The sequence below is a fragment of the Crocodylus porosus genome, unplaced genomic scaffold, assembly GCF_001723895.1.
Source record: "Crocodylus porosus isolate Cpor-Errol unplaced genomic scaffold, CroPor_comp1, whole genome shotgun sequence".
In the NCBI taxonomy this organism is placed as follows: Eukaryota; Metazoa; Chordata; order Crocodylia; family Crocodylidae; genus Crocodylus; species Crocodylus porosus.
Window position 1 is genome coordinate 6,098,164 of NW_017728937.1, and position 17,385 is coordinate 6,115,548.

General features: G+C 53.7%; 1 protein-coding gene across 1 annotated transcript in view; it reads left to right on the forward strand.

Moving 5' to 3' along the window:
* UNC93B1 (unc-93 homolog B1 (C. elegans)) overlaps positions 1–4,676 on the forward strand; it is a gene marked incomplete at its 5' end in the record, with an annotated part of 9,067 nt that extends 4,391 nt beyond the window's left edge. Inside the window, 7 exons of the mRNA XM_019547164.1 lie at positions 311–440; positions 772–865; positions 1,206–1,330; positions 1,843–2,025; positions 2,277–2,550; positions 3,053–3,171; positions 3,573–4,676. Of these exons, the coding sequence (XP_019402709.1) occupies positions 311–440; positions 772–865; positions 1,206–1,330; positions 1,843–2,025; positions 2,277–2,550; positions 3,053–3,171; positions 3,573–3,872 (1,225 nt within the window). The remainder of the gene's footprint in view (positions 1–310; positions 441–771; positions 866–1,205; positions 1,331–1,842; positions 2,026–2,276; positions 2,551–3,052; positions 3,172–3,572) is intronic.
* Between the last annotated feature and the right edge of the window lie 12,709 nt (positions 4,677–17,385).

Genomic DNA, 17,385 nt, shown 5'->3' on the forward strand with positions numbered 1-17,385 from the left:
TTTCCCTCCACCCTGTTTCCTGGGAGTCCTTATGTAGCAGGAAGAGTGGTGTAGCATGGGAGTGTTCCTTGGGAGACAAAGCTGTTAGGAAGCTAGGGGTGTTCTTGGGGAGCTGTAGTGAGGGCATGGAGATGTTTCTGGAGGGTGGGAGCTGTAGTGTGGGGGTGTCCCTGGGAGACTGTAAGAGGGGGGGAAAGAAGAGTGGGGCATCAGGGGGCATGTACTCTCTCAACACTGTGTGGGATCCAGGGATGAGTGCCTCTGAGAGCCCTAGCTTTGCTGATCTTGCTCTGGGCATCACCTCTGGCAGGATGGCACAGAAGTACTATGAATACGTGAATTACAAGGAGGAACATGTGCAGGAGCAGCAGCGGGCACCACGTGGAGCCTACAATTCCTATATCATTGTCTTCCAGACCATCTTCTATGGCTGCTTCCATGTGAGCTGTCTGTAGGCAGGGTGGGACTTGGGTAGAGCTGGGTGCAGGACTGGGTAAGGGTTATGGCTGCAGTTTGCAGAGAAGTGGGAACTCTGGCCACTCCAGGAGTAACCAACACAGCAAACTGTCATGGGAATGCCTGGGGACCCCTGCATTCCTGGTGGGATGGTGGGTGCTGTGGACTGTGAGACGGCCTGGGCTCTCCTGTGCTGAAGTGTGGAGGATGCCTGGCTATTCCACATTGCCAAGAACTCCTGGGCCAGCACAATGCAGTGAGGCAAGATGAGTGTGCAGGTCCTGATGGCCCCAACTATCCACTCATGTCTTGTAGTTGAGCTTTGTCTGCGCCCAGATGCCCATGATCTTCTTCCTCAACAAATTCCTGTATGAGCTGAAACACACACTCTTCAGTGTCCAGAGCTGTGGTGAGTGTTCAGGCAGATGGCAGTACCCAGCCAGTGCACACCGGCTCCCTGCTACCATACTGCTGCTGCCCTGCCCTCCACCCTGCCCCCCAGCCTCCCACTGTTAGCCCTCATGCCCCATTCCCTCTTCTCTGTGCACCCCTGTCCAGCTGCCATCTCTACCATTTGCCCCACCTCATTTCTGTTGCCAGTACAAACACCTTGGCAGCCCTCCTGCCCCATCCTGGGTCCCAGACTTTGACTTGCTCCCTCCTGTAGCTGGGGCTCTCAGCTGCTCCTGCTTGGCTCCCAGAGTGCCCTTACAGGTGGGCTGGTCCTTGACACTGCCTCATTCCCCTAGGCACCTTGAGCAAAGGGATGCTTCCAGGCTTCAACACCACTGTGCTGCAAGGCCTGCCACGCAGCATCAACCTCATTGTGGTGGAGAGTGTCCTCATGGCTGTGGCTTTCTTCTCCATGCTTATGGTATGGTTGGGGGGGGGGGCCCTTTCCTTTCCACCCTCATGGTACAGACTAGCGGTTGGGCACCCCTGGGGAGGGAGTGGTGCCACTCCCTCTTACTTATATTACATCCTGCCCCATAGTGCAAGGGGTTAGAAATGCTATGGCAGCACTGACAGTAGCCAGTGATTTTGGTGGGGGGTGGGTCCCTCAATTCTGCTTGACCTAGTGCTTCCCCCATCCTAGACTCACCTGATTTGACTCTGATTCCACCCAGCTGCCCTGCCTGATGACCTTGGCATTGCCCACTTCTCTGCCTGGGCATGTCCTGGCCTGCTACCTGCACATTGCCAGGATGGCATCCCAGGTCCATCCAGCGCTACCGAGGCCACGGCCTTGTTGTCTCCTTCCCATCATATCCCTTAGAGGCCAAATGGCAGGGCTGCCTCCCTGCCCCAACAAGTGGGGGAAGAACTGGCAGATTTTCCCCCTCCTTCCAGCTCACCACTCCCTGTGTTCGCCACTTCCACCAACAGGTGCTGATCCTGTGTGGTTCAGCCTATCGCCCCACAGAGGAGATTGACCTGCGCAGCATTGGCTGGGGTAACATCTTCCAGCTGCCCTTCAAGCACATGCGGGACTACCGCCTGCGCCATCTCTTCCCTTTCTTCATCTATAGTGGCTTTGAAGTGCTTTTTGTCTGCACCGGCTTTTCCCTGGTATGACTGGGCACCTCCCCAGTGCCTGCAGGGTGTGTATTGGGACTCTGTCACGGAGGGCTGAGCAGGGCAGGGCTTTTGGGGATAGGGCACAGCAAAGAAATGGGAGAGCGCACCCTGATGGGGGCTAAGCATACTGTCAGAAGGGTAGGGTCACCATGTGTGTGTTGAAGGGTACTGGGTGGACCTGACTGTATCACACTGCTAACAGTTATTTCCCTCTCTCCCATGCTCTGGCAATCCCCTCCTAGAATTATGGTGTCTGCGCCATTGGGCTGGAGAACCTGGCTTACATTCTCATGGCATACGGCTTCTCAGCCTCGGCCTGCTCCAGCCTGGCACTCTCCATGCTGCGCCTGCCACGCCACGCCGTGCTCCTGGCTGGAGCCATTGTCCATGCCATCCTGTTGATAAGCCTGTTTTGTTGGGCACCTATACCCCGGAACCTGGCTGAAGCACCCCTGCTCTATGTTGTGGCTGCCTTCTGGGGGCTTGGCAGTGCCTTGAACAAGACCGGCCTCAGCAGTGAGTAGGGAATGGCTGGGCTCAGGCGGGAACTCCAGGGTAGGCTAGATTCTCCCTCCCCTCCTACAGCCCCCATCACTGCCATGTTACACATGCCAGCCTACCCCATCAAGGCAGCACCCCAGCTGTGCCTGTGCTCCCCTAGCACACTCCAGGCCCTCCACTGAACCCCTCCTCCCATTGCAGAGGGAGTGCCCCCCCAACCACATACTGAACCCCAGCTCCTACCACAGATGCTTCTCCACCGTGCTTGACAAGCCTGACCAACTGGGCCCAGTTCCACACCTCCAGGAGTCCATGGGACTTGGTGGGGTCAGGACTGTTGGCATTTCAGCCACATCTCAGCTGGGAGCAGTCCCAATTCCAGCCCCAGAAGGGCCTGCTGGCACGGTGGGGCAGAATTGGAGTAAATCCAGAAGGATCCCGTCTCTGTGAAGGAAGCTCCCAGCCCTGTGATGGGCCATGAAGGAGGCTCTGGCTAAAGATGTCTATCCATCCACAGTTCTCCTAGGGATGCTGTATGAGGACAAAGAGCGACAGGACTTCATCTTCACCATCTACCACTGGTGGCAGGCATTGGCCATCTTTGTTGTGTACTTGTGGGCAGGGCTTCCTATGAAGGTGAGCAGGGCAGAAAAGGAATTTGCAGCTAGCAGGGGCTGTTGGATATGCTAGAGGACAGCAAAACAGTGTTGGGAGCACAGGGACTCTAGTCTGTCCACCAGGGAGTGGGCATGGGGGTAGGGAGTTTAGAATTGTTACAACCCAGAGTTCCCAGGGAGTAGGGTGGGATCCTGAGGGGACAGGATGGAGGGTACTGATGTCTGGGGTGGGAGAAAATGGTACCGCAAGGCTTGGGTTGCAGCTGGGTCAGACAGGTCTATTCTGGGCCCAGCCCCAGCTCTTCTAGGACTCAGAGCAAGCTGCAGTCCAACTGAGCTGAGCAGCCTAGCTAGTTGGTGGGGTGGCCAGGCCCCCACCCTGCCCACACTCAGTGGTACTCTCTCTGTCTGCTCACCTAGGCCAAGCTGACCATTATGCTGCTGACTCTTCTGGTGTCAGTGCTGTCCTATGGCTGGATGGAGCACAAGGTTGCATGCCACATCCAGCACCGTATGCCAAAGATCCCCAAGCCACGTCACAAGGTGCGAGGCTACCGTTACTTAGAAGATGAGAACTCGGATGAGACAGGCTCTGAGAGCGAGAAGGAACACGACAGTGATGGCGAAGGCTCCCAGGAGCCGCCCTGTGGCCCGCAGCACCACCAGGACTGTGCCTACAACCAGGCCTTTGGGGAGGAAGATGAGGACCGCTTAGGGTAGGAGCTGCCTCAGCCCTAGGCTCTGCTGCTTCTTCACCCCTGGCTGTGTACATGGAGAAGGGCCTGCTGCTAGGTGGCCACACAGCCCTCTGCCCTGCTGGCTGTGGGAGCACCCTATGGTCAGACCATGCTGAGAGCCCCTGAGGCACTTCCAGACTGATCAGAGGGAGTGGTCATAATCAGGAGCCCAGAGTTGCCATTAGCTCAGCCCCATAGCTCTCCTTGCCCTGGGTCATGGTAATGCCAGCAGCTGGACCTGGCTTTCACAGGCCCACATCAGATTTTGCTTGGACTCTGAGCTGCTCACAGTGTGCCAAGGGGGACCCTGGGCAGTGGGCATACAGAAGAGGAAGCCTATCTGCTTTTGCCCTGGCTGGGGCACAATGGGGTGGGGGTTTGGTACCACTTACATGGTTCTGTGTGCAGCTGTACTAATGGTTCCTCTACATCAAACAGTATGACTGGCCCTGACTAAAAAACCATCCCTGGTGCCTTATCAGTGCCAGTTCAAATGATGCAAGTTCTCACAGCCTCCTGCTCCCCACTTCTGGCAGGATAAGGCTCAGACAGAGCCTGGAAAGCACTGTCTGCTGGTGTCAGGCCCCAAGACCCTGCAGCTAAGCCAGGCCCTCTGGAAGAGCACCAGAGGCCTGGCTGCCATCTTTACTGGGATGTCCCAAGCTAGGCGCTAGTTTTCCACTGCCCCATCTCTTGGCAGAGGAGCTAGGATACCTGCCGCTGGGAGCCTCATCCTGCTCCAGGGAGCAGGGAAGTACGTCATCCTGTAGGCCAGGGTGGGCAAAATGCGGCCTGTGGGCTGGATGCGGCCTGCCAAGCCATTCTATCTGGCCCATGGGGCCCCTAAAAAATTTAGAAAATTAATATTAATCTGCCCTGGGCTGCCTATCATGTGGCCCTCGATGGCTTGCCAAAACTCAGCAAGTATCCCTCTGCCCAAAATAATTGCCCACCCCTGCTGTAGGCTGAGGTCCTGGTGCCAGGAAAGGGTAGATGGGAAATCTGCCTACCTCCTGAACTTGGTTGCATCCTACTTCACACTGTAAAGGCACTTCTCTCCCCAAATAAAGGTCTGATTCAAAGTTGCTGGCACAGCGTGCATGCATCAAGTCATTCGGACACTACCAGCTGAAGACTGTACTTGCTTCTACAGACTGGCCTGGGCATTTGGGAAATTTAGCAGAGAAACCAGGATTTGCACCTAGCTTACTAGGGGGAGTGGGCAGACCCCATAGCCCAGCCCCAACCTCTCATGATGTGCTTCAGTAAGGAAGGGCAATGGCAGTCCACCCAAAATGGAAGCACGTGCTCTTTTGGCCACCATTGTGAAGGGCAGGTTACTGCCACATCCTTCAAGGGTTGACTCAACCCTGATTCTCAGGCCCTGGTGGCCCCAGGACTGTGGGTGTAGAGCAGTGTTCTTGTGCTGGAAGGAGAAAAGCTTCTCCTACTTTGGGATCTCGGGACTTACCATTTTGCTTTGGGCAATCTCCTGAGACGCATGCTCTTCTCCAAGCTGTGCCTCCCCTACCACCTAGCTTTAGGGACAGTGACTTTGCTGGGATGTGGGCAAATTGCAGGTGCAGCCCCACATCTGACAAACTGCTTGGAGCCTAATCTTGAGCCAAAGCCCACTAAGTGGCAGGAAGATGCCTACCTTGCCAGCAGCCAGGTGTTGCCAGCTTTGGTCATTTTAAAGGGACTGCAGAAATGTGGCTTATGTTGTAGAAGGCCTGCAAGGCCTGTTTCTGAGTGATCACAGAGTGAAACGGCAGGCATGACAGCCAGCCAGCTTGGTCAAAATAAAGCAAGTAATTGGCATGTCCAGCTGAACAGTAGTGAGATCAAATTTTAAAATACCTTTAATTAGATGATCCAAAATAATATATCATAGCTTTATCTTAAAAGTGTTAGTAGTAGTAGTAAACTGGTAGTTGGTGTTTAATGTTAATGTTTTCACCTCACACACCTTTGAAACAGGGGTCAGCAACCCCAGCATGCATGCTGAGCATGGCAGATGAGGCCATCTTGCTTGGCATGCTACCACCAGCCCTGGCTCTGGGTAGCTGCTGCCAACCACAGAGCCCAGGCTACTCCCAGCAGGCAGCCCAAGCTCCATGGCTGGCAGCAGCTACCCAGAGCTGGGGCTGGCTGCAGCCAGCAGGCTGCAAAGAGCTGCACCAGGCTCCGGCATCAGCTCTGTACCAGTGTGCGCACACACCTCAGAGCAGAAGGTAGGGGAGGGGCCTGAGGCAACGCAACCCCAGTCTCTCCTTAGCTGCTGGCACAAAGCTGCTGGTGGGGCTCCAGAGCCCGGCACAGCTGTTTGTAGCCAGCCTGGGCTCTGGGCAGCTGCAGCAAGCAGGGGGCAGGCTGCAAACAGCTCCACCAGGCTCCACAGCTCCAGCATCAGCTCCAAGCTGGCAGTGACTGTGTGCACACCTCGGCTTAAAGCAAAGACTAAAGTGCAGAAAGTTTTCTGAGTTTTTGGTTGTAGCCATGTTGGTCTAAGGACTTAGGCAGGCAAAGTTCTTTGAGTAGATGCGATATCTTTTATTAGACCAACTGAGTAGTTGAAAAAAATTTCCTGGCAAGCTCTCAGGCGCAGTCACTCTTCTTTAGGTATGGTGAGTCTCTGCTGTTCTGAGACTCCAAGATATCCTGACACACTTTTAGCTTCTTTCATGTCAGTGAGACTGTAAATACAGGACACCCTTGCTATTTGTGGGTTCGGCATTCACAGTTTCAAATACTCACAAATTCTGAACCCACATTTTAAATACACTTTATACTTACGGGGGCTCCTCAGGAGCACTGCGCTTGCTGAACACCACCACCCGTTCCCCTCACCAGCTGCGGGGCACTGCATTCATGAACACAGTGCCTTATTCGCAGATTTTGCCGTTCACGAGGGATACGAGAACATAGCCCCCATGAATGGTGAGGGTTGCCTGTAGGTAGAATTAGAAAAACAAAAGGCGAGGCAGAGAGGTGAAGTGGAGGGAGAGAGGGATGAGAGCAGGGGGAAAAAAGGCTGAAGGGAGACAGGACAGTGATAGAGTACAAGGTAGAAAAGAGGCTGTCAGGCAGGTACCTGGTGAATCAGATGTCAGGCAGGTTGCAATGTGTCATGAAACCAATGTCTGTATTGAAACCATGATTTTTAGTATCCAGTAGAAAGTTTTGTGATGTGTAAGCTGCTGTTTGCTGGTGACCCTGCACTGAGAGTCCACACAGAGTGCCCTTCAAAGCCTCACTTGTGCTGGCCAAGAGTTTGGTCTTGTAATCAGCGTCAAGAAGACCAATGTTATAAGCCGGAACACTGACTCACCACCACAGTCGCAACAGGTGAAAACATACTGTAGATTGTAAGTAAATGTATGTACCTTGGTTCCACTGTTAATGACAACCTGATATTTGAGGCTGAACTGAATACCTGTATTGGCAAAGCGTCAGTTAATATAAGCATGCTGATCAAATCAGTATGGAACACCAGCAAAGTGAATGTTAAGACTAAGGTCAAAGTATATCATGCTTGCAATCTCAACACCCTTTTGTATGGTGGCAAATCATGGACCACATGATCTACTCAAGATAAGTGCTTCACAGCTTCCACTTACGCTACTGCCTTCACCACATTTGAGAAATTTCCTGGCAGGACCAAGTTGCCTGCAGGGAGGTCTGGGAACTTTCCAACATTCTAAGCATCCATCCTCTCCTCAGCATCAACTTTGAAGCCCTGGTCATACATGAAGAATGGATGATGGCCATATACCCAAGAATCTCCTGTCTGGAGAACTTACAGGACAAAGACCATGTGGGCATCCTTATATCTGGTTCAAAGATGCTTTCAAGAAAGCTATGAAGGCACTGAACATCGAGCCAGATAACTGGGAGACGAGTGCTGAGGATCAAAGCACACGGAAACAATCTATTAAGCATGAAATGAAGGCTTTTAAGAAAAGAAGAGCCCAACATGCAGAGGAGAAAAGAAACCTCAGAAAGAACCCCATACCGCATTCAGGATTGTTAATACAAACGTGGAGAAGGGACTGTCATTCAAGAACTGGGCTCTACAGCCACACCTACAGATGTTCAGCAAGCTGATGCCTCACCTGGTGCAGTTGTGTTGTTTTGTGAGACAGATGGCTAGCAGTTATCGATATAACCACATTAGATGTTGGTTTGCAATAATGTGTTTTTAGAAAGTTTTTTTTTAGTTAAGTTGTAAAAACAAAGCAACCTTGTCAATGAAGTCCATAAACTAAGGTGAAGAGAAAACAAGATAGTAACAAGCAGCATTCCAAGGACATAAATCCCAACTAATTGATACCTTAGTTCATGAAAGAATTAGTTCAATCCAATCCCAAAAGTTTCAGTGAAACAAAGAAATGTAAATAAAATTAATCGGAGAATGTTTATTAGAATAAGCTATCTATAGAGAATAGGCTGGATGGAAATTTGGAGAATTCAGCAAATTCAAGATGACCTGTTACCAGTCAGCATGCCTTTCCTCCCTTTAGTCTCTCCAGCTGTTACAGGTAAGAATCTATGGTGTACCATTATGGGTAGCCAGAGACATTTTCAAAGATATGTGCTTGTGTTTGTAGTTTTGGGGTGTAGCTACAAATGATGAAGCTGTACATCTCTCTTGCCTCTTATCAGTAGCTAAACAGCCAGGTTACTTGCAATCCAGGTAATACAGGGAATCTGTAGGTTCCCATCTTGGTGAGCAGGATACATACTGGACTTACTTTTCTGCTCCAAATCAGAGAAGGGGGCTGACCTGGATGGGGCCTAGTAGCAATGGCTCCAGAGGTCTGTATATGATCTTGCTGCCCCAGTGGGAAATGAGTATCTAGCCACAGGGAGACAAAGGTAGCTGGACATGAGGCCACAGAAAGCACTGAACCTCCACCATGTTGCCCATGGCCCAGGAGCCTGCCCTCACCACCAGGCAGCAGCTGCTGTAAGGGAGCATGGGCTTCATTGTTTTCATTTTACACAGCCAGAAGACCTGGACTTGGGTACCACTTTCCAGGAAGAATCCATAGCTGATCTTTCATGAAGAGGCCAGCAGAAAGAAGCATGGCCTTGGCCAGGCTGGGTGTTCAGGTATATGCACTCTGCAGTCCATTTGGGGCTGACAAGCCACTTCCAGGAGCTGGGAGGTTCTGACTCTCTGGGCACATACCATAGGGGCACCAGCTCTGGGATGTGCAGTCCATCAGAAGCAGGAATTATGCCTTGTAGCACCCAGGAATGCTGATGATGACCCCTAATAACTTGGGAAGTGAGCTCTAAGTTACTTGCCTAGGCATCCTATACAGATGCTCAGTTGTAGAGAAGGGAACTGAGCTGGGCTAATGCTAGGTCCAAGACCACGAGGCTGGCTGCTTCCTGCTGTGAAAGGGCCAGCACCACCCCTTGGGTTTTGGCAGGGATGCTGCACAGTTATGGCTCAGCTGGCCTGGGAAATGAAATACAACATTCGGTGAGCAATTAATTACAGGAGTTTGGGACCAGAGCTGTTAAAGAGCTGCTCAGAGACTGGGCCACTTGGCTTCCCTGGGGCCCTGGATGCTGAAGAACACAGTATCCAGAGAGATGAGAATACCAAGGCCAGGCTGAGTAGGATCCAAATTGGGTGCATAGCAAGCCGATGGGATGGGCAAATGGGGGATGCCGCACAAAAGGTAGCTTGGGGTGACTAGCAAGAATCAGGAAGGGCTGCAGTACCCAGAGTACACCCCAGGGAGCCTGCAGTGCTGAGCCAACACTCCAGTAGAAGTGAGAGGCACCACTATCTGGGTAAAAATGGACCAATTGAAGGGGCGTGACTTGCAGTTGGTGGGGAGGGCAGGGGTACATACAGTGATTGGCACTGGAAGGAAGCGGTGTGTCTGGTACACCCTAACCAGAGCAAAGGGAGAGCAGGGAGAGACTTGGTTTGAACCAGGAGCAGCTTACCCAGGCTCCTGGGGATTGTCCAGAAGGGGCCTGGTCACACCCCCAGGTGCAGTTGTGCACTCCTTTGGCAGCACAGGTGTCCTATGTGCCTTGCAACATCATAGCCAATGAGGCCGCAGCAGCTCTGGACTGTGATGCAAGTCTCAGCATGAATCCTACAGCCTGATTTTACATCCTCTGGGAAAAGGCCAGGCAGCTTGCTCTGTGCTGACACAGGGCTTGGCACAACAGAACATGAGCCTCCAGTAGGTGTTCTTAGGCACCACCAGTACAAACAGCTGGTAACAGATCCTGCAAAGCAGAAAGCAGGAGAAAAAGCTGGGTCTGTTCAGCCACAATCCTCAGTAGCCTAAGGAATCTCCGAGTGGGCCAGCCTGCAGCAAGAGACAGCACTGCACTAGCTTAAGGTGTGGACACACAACATATTTACCATGGGGCAATATACTCCAGATTCTACTACGTACACTTGGTGGCATGGAGCTACACAACCAACTCTCCTAAGCTAGCTGCCCTCATTAAGTGCTAGTACTATACCTAGCCACTAGATGACAGAAGAGTCATTGTGCATGAGCAAAGGGCTATCATGGTACGGACTTGATTAGGCCTGTCGTGTTCAACCTTCTGGTCCTGAGAGTGGATCCCAGGACCCACACACCTCATCTAGTGCACCAAACTACGTTGCCTTGCAGGGCTCCCTAAGGGTCTAGAAATCCAGCAGTGGGAGAGTGACAATTATGACTGCCCTTCTTCCCTACCAACAAGTTTCTGGTCCCATGCTGATTGATCAGATCGAACTCCCATGGGCTGGGGGTTGAGCATCCCTGGACTAGGTGAGCAGATAGACAAGTAGATGCTCTGGTGCAACTTAAACAATGGTGCCCCAGAGAACAGTGACTTACACCAGTCTAAAGCTTTGTGCCCTCTGTTGCACTTTTACTAGAGGCAGTTAGCAGTATTAGACTGAAGTCCTGTCCTGCCTCCCCCTTCCCCACTTCTCCAGGGGGGTGGGGATCAGAGTAATGAGGAGAGGGAGAGAAGAGAATGCCTACTTTCTGGTATGCCTGCCAAAAACACTGGTCACCCTTTCACTGACCACCCTGATGCAGGGATGTGTTTTCCAACTGTCACACAACTGAAAAACTGCCTTGTAATAACCATTGCTCTGTGAAGTGGAGCGTGAAGAAAAATAGGCAGTTCCCAGTGAACTGGCAACACTGGGGTGGGTTGAACTGGATACTACCTCAGCAGGCAAAAACGTAACCAGAGCTGGAGGACAGAGGGCTCATGTGGGGTGCCATGGCCTGTATTCCAGGAGTTTTCCATGGGATTCAGCAAAGGGTAATGACCGTGTGCTGTAGAAACAACCATAACCCCATGTTAAGCTCCCATCAGTAGGCCTATGTCAGTAGAGCACGGAGCCAGACTGGCCAGCCTTTGGAAAGAGCAGTGTAACACCAAGGGATTGTATATGTCTAAGACCTCTCACCCGAGCCCAAGACGAGACAGGAGAAAGACTTCTCTGCCCCTGCTGAAATCTCAGTGCTCTAATACACCTCCACAGCCACAGGGTCTGGGGGGGCAGTGGTTTGTAGAAGAGCTGTCAGCAAGTGTTAGGAAGGCTCTGACTCCCACCTTTCAAATGCAGGGAGAGGGCTGAATACACCATTCCAACAGCAGGGGGGGGAGTGCTGTACCAAGCCCCATCCACCTGTGGATGATGCCTTTTGCCAGTGGGTTAGAGGAGAACAGAACAACCCTTTTATTGGCTGCTGCGTCCCACCCAAAAAAACTTCTCCTGCCTGTGCAGCTGCCCAAAACCACCCCTGCACAGCTCTACCTCAACACGGACAAGCACCCTCCTTTGCCTCCACAAAGACAAGCCCTTCTCTCCCACTCGGAAGCCCCTACAGAGCTTGCCATCTTCCCCCTTTTACTGTCCCAGCAATCTTCTTTGCCTAGGTTGTGCCTGTCCCAGGGCCCTCGCTTTAGTCCCAGGTCAACATTTCCTCCTACACAGCACAGATTCAGAGCTTTCAGGGCCATGAAAGACAGTGCTGTACACTTGGTCCAACAGTTTTCATCCCCCACCTTTACCGGTGGCAGGGTAGGGTGCTCTTGGTGTAATATGTACCTGTGCAACACGGTTGATTGTTTAGTTTAGGAATAGATTACACAAGCACTTGTATGTAATGATCTGGAAAGCCTCAGGCTGGGCTAACTGGCCTCCAGAGGTCCCTTCCAACTGAACTTCTCCGAATGCTATTCCTACATAAGAAGCTAGGGCAAAAGCCTCCTCAGACCCTTGCTTCTAATTTGACCCCCTGGCTGGGTTGGGGCAGATCTCTCAGGAAACAAAGCCAGTGGGATGCAGCAACATCATACACTGGTGAGCCTTCCCAGCTCCAGAAACTGCACTGAGGTGACATACAGCTAGGACGGGACAAATGCCTGGCCCCGGTCTGAAAATATCAGGCCTCCACCTCCAGCTTCACCTTTGGAAGCACCAAGAGGCCTCTGCTCTCTGGACTCTCCCCACTGTGGACAGACTTGTGCTCATGCTGCCCCTGGATAAGCTACAGCAGCCCCATTCGTCCTGCTTGCCTCACTCTGGCTTCCCAGGGGATCACCCTGCTTTCTTGCCTGCCCTGCCTTGATGGAAGATATGATTATCCACCTGGGGAGACTACCCTCAGCAGCTGTGAGCTTTGAGGTGTCTCACCTGGTCCTTCTCATCATCAGGTTCCATTTCCCACCCTGACCAGGACTCCTTTTATTTGGTCTCTTGGTCCTTGACCCCAGAGCTCAAGCTTCTGCAAGCAATCTCACTAGCACTGCATACTCTTGGCCCCAATTTTGGCCTCCCAGGCCTAATCACCTTTGAGGCAGTAGTTGTACTCTCTTGCTCACCCCACCCCTAACTATAAACATGCCTTACAGATGTCACCCTCTTCCCTTCACCAGGCTCTCCAGCCCTATACAGGTTTAAGACACCCCCTCCTCCAAGTCCCCAGCCTTGCAAGGCCACACTACCTTCAGATTCTAAGCTATTTGGCTTCAGCCCCACATAGCCCACCAGGCCCCAGACCCTAGTAGGGCTCCACCCCAGCCTTAGCTCCTTATAACAGACTGCCTTCTCAGAACCTCCACTGCCCCTGGAGCTACGATTAAAAACTGTAATCAAACAAAGAAAGAAAATATTGAACTAAACTGTTTCCACACCATTATATGGAATCTGTGGGGTCCAGCAACTTCTTTGCCTTCAGTCCACCTGCTCTCTAGCCTCCCCCAGTACCCATGTTGCCTGGGGTCCTTTATTATACCCTGTATTCTCAAAAACCCTTCCCATCCCACAACTCAAGGTTAGACCCAACTTCTAGCTCTGGAGCTAGGCTTTTTACATGCTGGGGTTCTACCCCTTCCAGTCACACGACATCTGACTGACCCAGGAGTTTCTGCTTAGTTCATTACTCAGCCTGCTCCTATCTATTACAGTCTACCCAGTTCTTTACATACCTGTTTACTCTCTCCTCTAGCTATCCCTGCCTTAACCGCCCATCAGATTGCAGCCCTCTTAACACCGCCTTCTTATTCTCTAAGCAGCAGAGGTTAGGGGACCCTGCTACAATTTGCAGACACATGGACTGTTGCCGCAGGTTGGCTGCTCCATGAGAAGCCCCCACACAACTAATCTGATCCTATGTCTGTGCTCAGAGGAGGCCTCCATGTCTCCTTGTAGGTCTTTTCTAGTCTCCTGCATGCAGTGCAAACACTAGCACTACACCCAGAGCTCAGGAACTGTTTCCCCAACTTTCCCCTCCCCTCCCCAAAACAGCTTCATACTCCACTTCTGCTCCATTTCACACCCACAGTCATGCTCGGGTCCCAGCTGCCCCATCAGATCCCATTCAGAGATTATTCAGGGTCAGATACAGAGTGGGTACAGTGGGGTGGCTACATCTCCCCACCCCCTTTTGGCCTGGACAGTGCTGCTAGAGCCAGTCTGGGGAAAGCAGCCAGTCACTGCTGCATTTCCCTGCTGTTCCGGGGGTGGGGGAAGCTTCAGAACTGTTCCTGTCTACTGCAGCTGGACTGCTGTGGGTAGAGGAGAGGGCTGTGCTCACCTAGGGCAGTGAAAGCAACAGCAGCTTCCTTCCCCTGCTTTTGTGTGGCCTGGGAAATTGGAACCCACCCCCCACCCCCGTTGCCACTGCTGTTCACAGCTAAGCTCAGCCCCTGCATGGCCCTGCAGTAGGCAAGAGCAGCTCTGAAGCTTTCTTTCCACACCAGCAGCAGGGAAGGCAGCATGACTGGAGGAAGGGGTAGAAGAGAAGGAGAGCATGGGAGATGCTCACCTGCTCTGGGATCTTTAAAATGCTCCCAGAGGCTCCTGCAGTGCTGTTTCCCCAACTCCTGCACCCCACTTTGCCAAATCCCAGATCTGCCCCTGAGGTTCTCTGATCCAGGATGCACTCCCCAGCCAGCTCAGCTCCCCCAGATACATTATTTGCTGCCTTAGCTAAGCTACCAAATTATATGGATGATGCTGCAGAGCTGACCTGTTCCTACTCTGCACAGCTTGGTGGCATTTGCCTGTATGCTTCTACTTCTACCCTGGGCTGAAGATGGATTTTGGGCACAAAACAGCTGGCACTTGAAAAGACTTGGGCCTCACCCCACTTGTAACTAGCTACCTGGCCCCCAGCAGATGCAGAGAAGATAGGGTTGAGGTGATGCCTAGGAGATCACTTGGATCTCATATAAGCCAGCAAGAGCTGGACCAGAGCAAGTGGCAGGAGTTACTGGCCCAGTGATAGCCAGGCAGCACAATCCCAAGGGAAAAGATGGAATTCTCAGAATACCCTGGCTGGGACAAAGGGAGAGTGACTGTGACACGGAACCTGTGCTACGCCAATCTATCTGGAAGCAGAATAAAAGGCCTGAAGGGTGACTATCGCTTGCCACACAGGCTGCTGAGTTGACTCTGACTCACAGAAGCCCTGAGAAACACTCCCAGTGGAAATGGTTTCTGCAGTTGCAGGTGTTCTCTTCTGGCCCTGCCATTGACAAAGCCTTTTGTGGCCAGGGCCGGATTAACGTATACTAGGCATGTGCCTAGGGCCCTGGGGGCCTTGGTCCTTTCCTCCATGGCGGCAGCACAAATGGCCTCATCTGCCTCCCTTCCCCTCCCCTTTGCCACGGCTATGATCTCAACCAGCCGGGGGCTCAGGAGTTTGTTTGTGTAGGGAGCACTAAAGGATTGATTTGGCCCTGTATGCGGCCTCTCCCAAGTCAGTCATGAGCCCATGCCATGCTGACCATAGCAACTAGGGGTGCACTGATGGACCTTTTTGGGGCTGATACTGATAAGTCAATTTTTAAGGAGGCATATCGGCCGATAACAATCCCATTTCCAATACACAGCCAGGCAGCTTGAAGAGCTGTGTCCAGCTGCTAAGTCTGTTGTGGTGGAAGGAGAGGGGGGAGGGAAGAGCCATAGAGGGGCAGATCAAGGCCCCTGTGGTGAGGGAGGGAGTGGGGCTGGGGCAGGGCAGGGTGTGGGATGGAGTCATGACTCATCTGGGGGGCACAGGAAGGTGGGGGCAGCTCCTGCCACCACTGCACACACCCTGGGAGGGCACAGGGGGCATCTGCCCGCCCCCCCCACCCCAGATTGGGGCGGGGCAGGGTGGGTTGCAGCTGCAGGCCAGAGTTATGCCAGGCTCTTCCCAGCAGGGGCTGGGCTGGGCAGTGGCAGCTGTGGCGGATGGGTGGGGCTGCAGCCACCCCAAAATTTGTTACAGACCCTCAACCCCACTCCCAGCACCTCTGCCCACCCTGAGTGCAGCTCAGCCCAGCCCCCACAGATGGGAAGAGCCTGGTGCAGCCCTGACCCCAGCCCACAGCTGCAGCCTGCCCCAATCAGGGGGCCACAAGCCCCCCCCACCATGCCCTCCCAGGGTGCATGCAGTAGTGGGAGCCTCTCCCCCATCCGTGCAACCCCCAGATGAGCCCCAGCTCTGTCCCACATGCCATGATGCCCCAGCTGGGCAGCACCTGCCTCAGCCCCACTCCCTCCCTCACCATGGGGGCCTTGATCTGCCCATGCCCTTTCCACTACAACAGTCTTACCAGCTACACACAGCTTTCCTTGCTACTGAGCTGTGCTCCTTGCTGCCTACATATTGTACTGTGGCTGCACGCATGCACAGAGCATTGATCAGCTGCATCAAGCCAATTTCCAATACAGTCAGTTTTCTTTATATCGGTGCCAATCCGTTACTGGACTGGTGTATTGGTGCAGCTCTAATACCAACAGTGGACAACGCTCTTTTTCAATCATAACATGAAATATTAGAGAAGCCTGTTCTGGTAGCACAGTTAACCTAACCAACCAAATGCACAACTCCCCACTTAGGTGACAAGCAGGTGGGGCAAGCAAAAGCGCTGGTGCCCCCTTGAGAGCACTGGCTGGGGAGTGGGGGCACCAGAAGAGATCCCTGCAGTCCTCCCACAGCCAATCGCGCAGACAGCAGCCCACCCCACTTATCCAGAAGTGTTGCACTGACCTGGAAGTGCCAGCAGCATGGCACTTCTGGGTCAGCAGGACCAGCCACTGGAGACCCCCCCCTCCGGTTAGCACGATTGGCTGTAGGGGGCCCCCCGGTCACTGACTAGCTGCTGTTGGGGCAAGTGCCCCCAGGCTCAGGAGGCACCAGTCGCCCATGCCCTAAGCTGCCATCTTTGCCAAGGGCATCCCATGATTTTGCTCACCACCACCGCTACCCCCCATCACTCAGGCTGCCCACTTCAGCCTGATGAACACCTGACATGCCGCTAGTAACCCATGACCACCTGCCCCGCGTCGGAAGAGAGAGTCCCAACCTGGAAACCTCCAGTCCCGGACCCGGGCGGCAGGTTTCCTTCAGGGAGGAAAAGCGCAGGTCGCAGCAGTTTGCAGCCCGCGGGGGCTGCTGGGAGCGTTCGCGGAGGCGCCACGTGCGTGCGCACAGCCCTGCACGTGGCCGGGCCGCAGACAGCCCCGGCCGCAACGAGAGCTGCCGCTCCCCGCCTGCAGGTCAGTCAGGGGGGACACGTGCGGCCGCAGCTCGCCGCCGCCGCGGCGAAGTCCCGGACAGGGCTCACGTGCCCACAGATTCGTGTGCGGGGCTTCCCGCAGTGGGCAGTCCACCCCGCGGCCTCCGTTCCGGCAGGGCGAGCGGTGGGCCCATTGGGGGCCGCTGTTCCCGCCCGCGCGCCGCGAGTGGGCAGGAAGGGCGGGCAGGGGTTCTCGGCCAAGTCTTTCGCAACTCTTGAATGCGAGCCGCTGGTTCCCGAGTATCTGTTCGGAGGGACCTTTGTGCTCTCCCTCCATCTGCGCCCGCCTCTAACGCAGGAGGCTTGTTTCCTGCGCCCGGGCCAGGGCTCTGGGGGAGGGAGCGAGGACCCCTACGACACCTCCTCCCCCGAGCGGAAGCAGGGCCGCACCGCCCTATCCACGTGTCCTCACCCGGCTGCTGGGAAGCGGA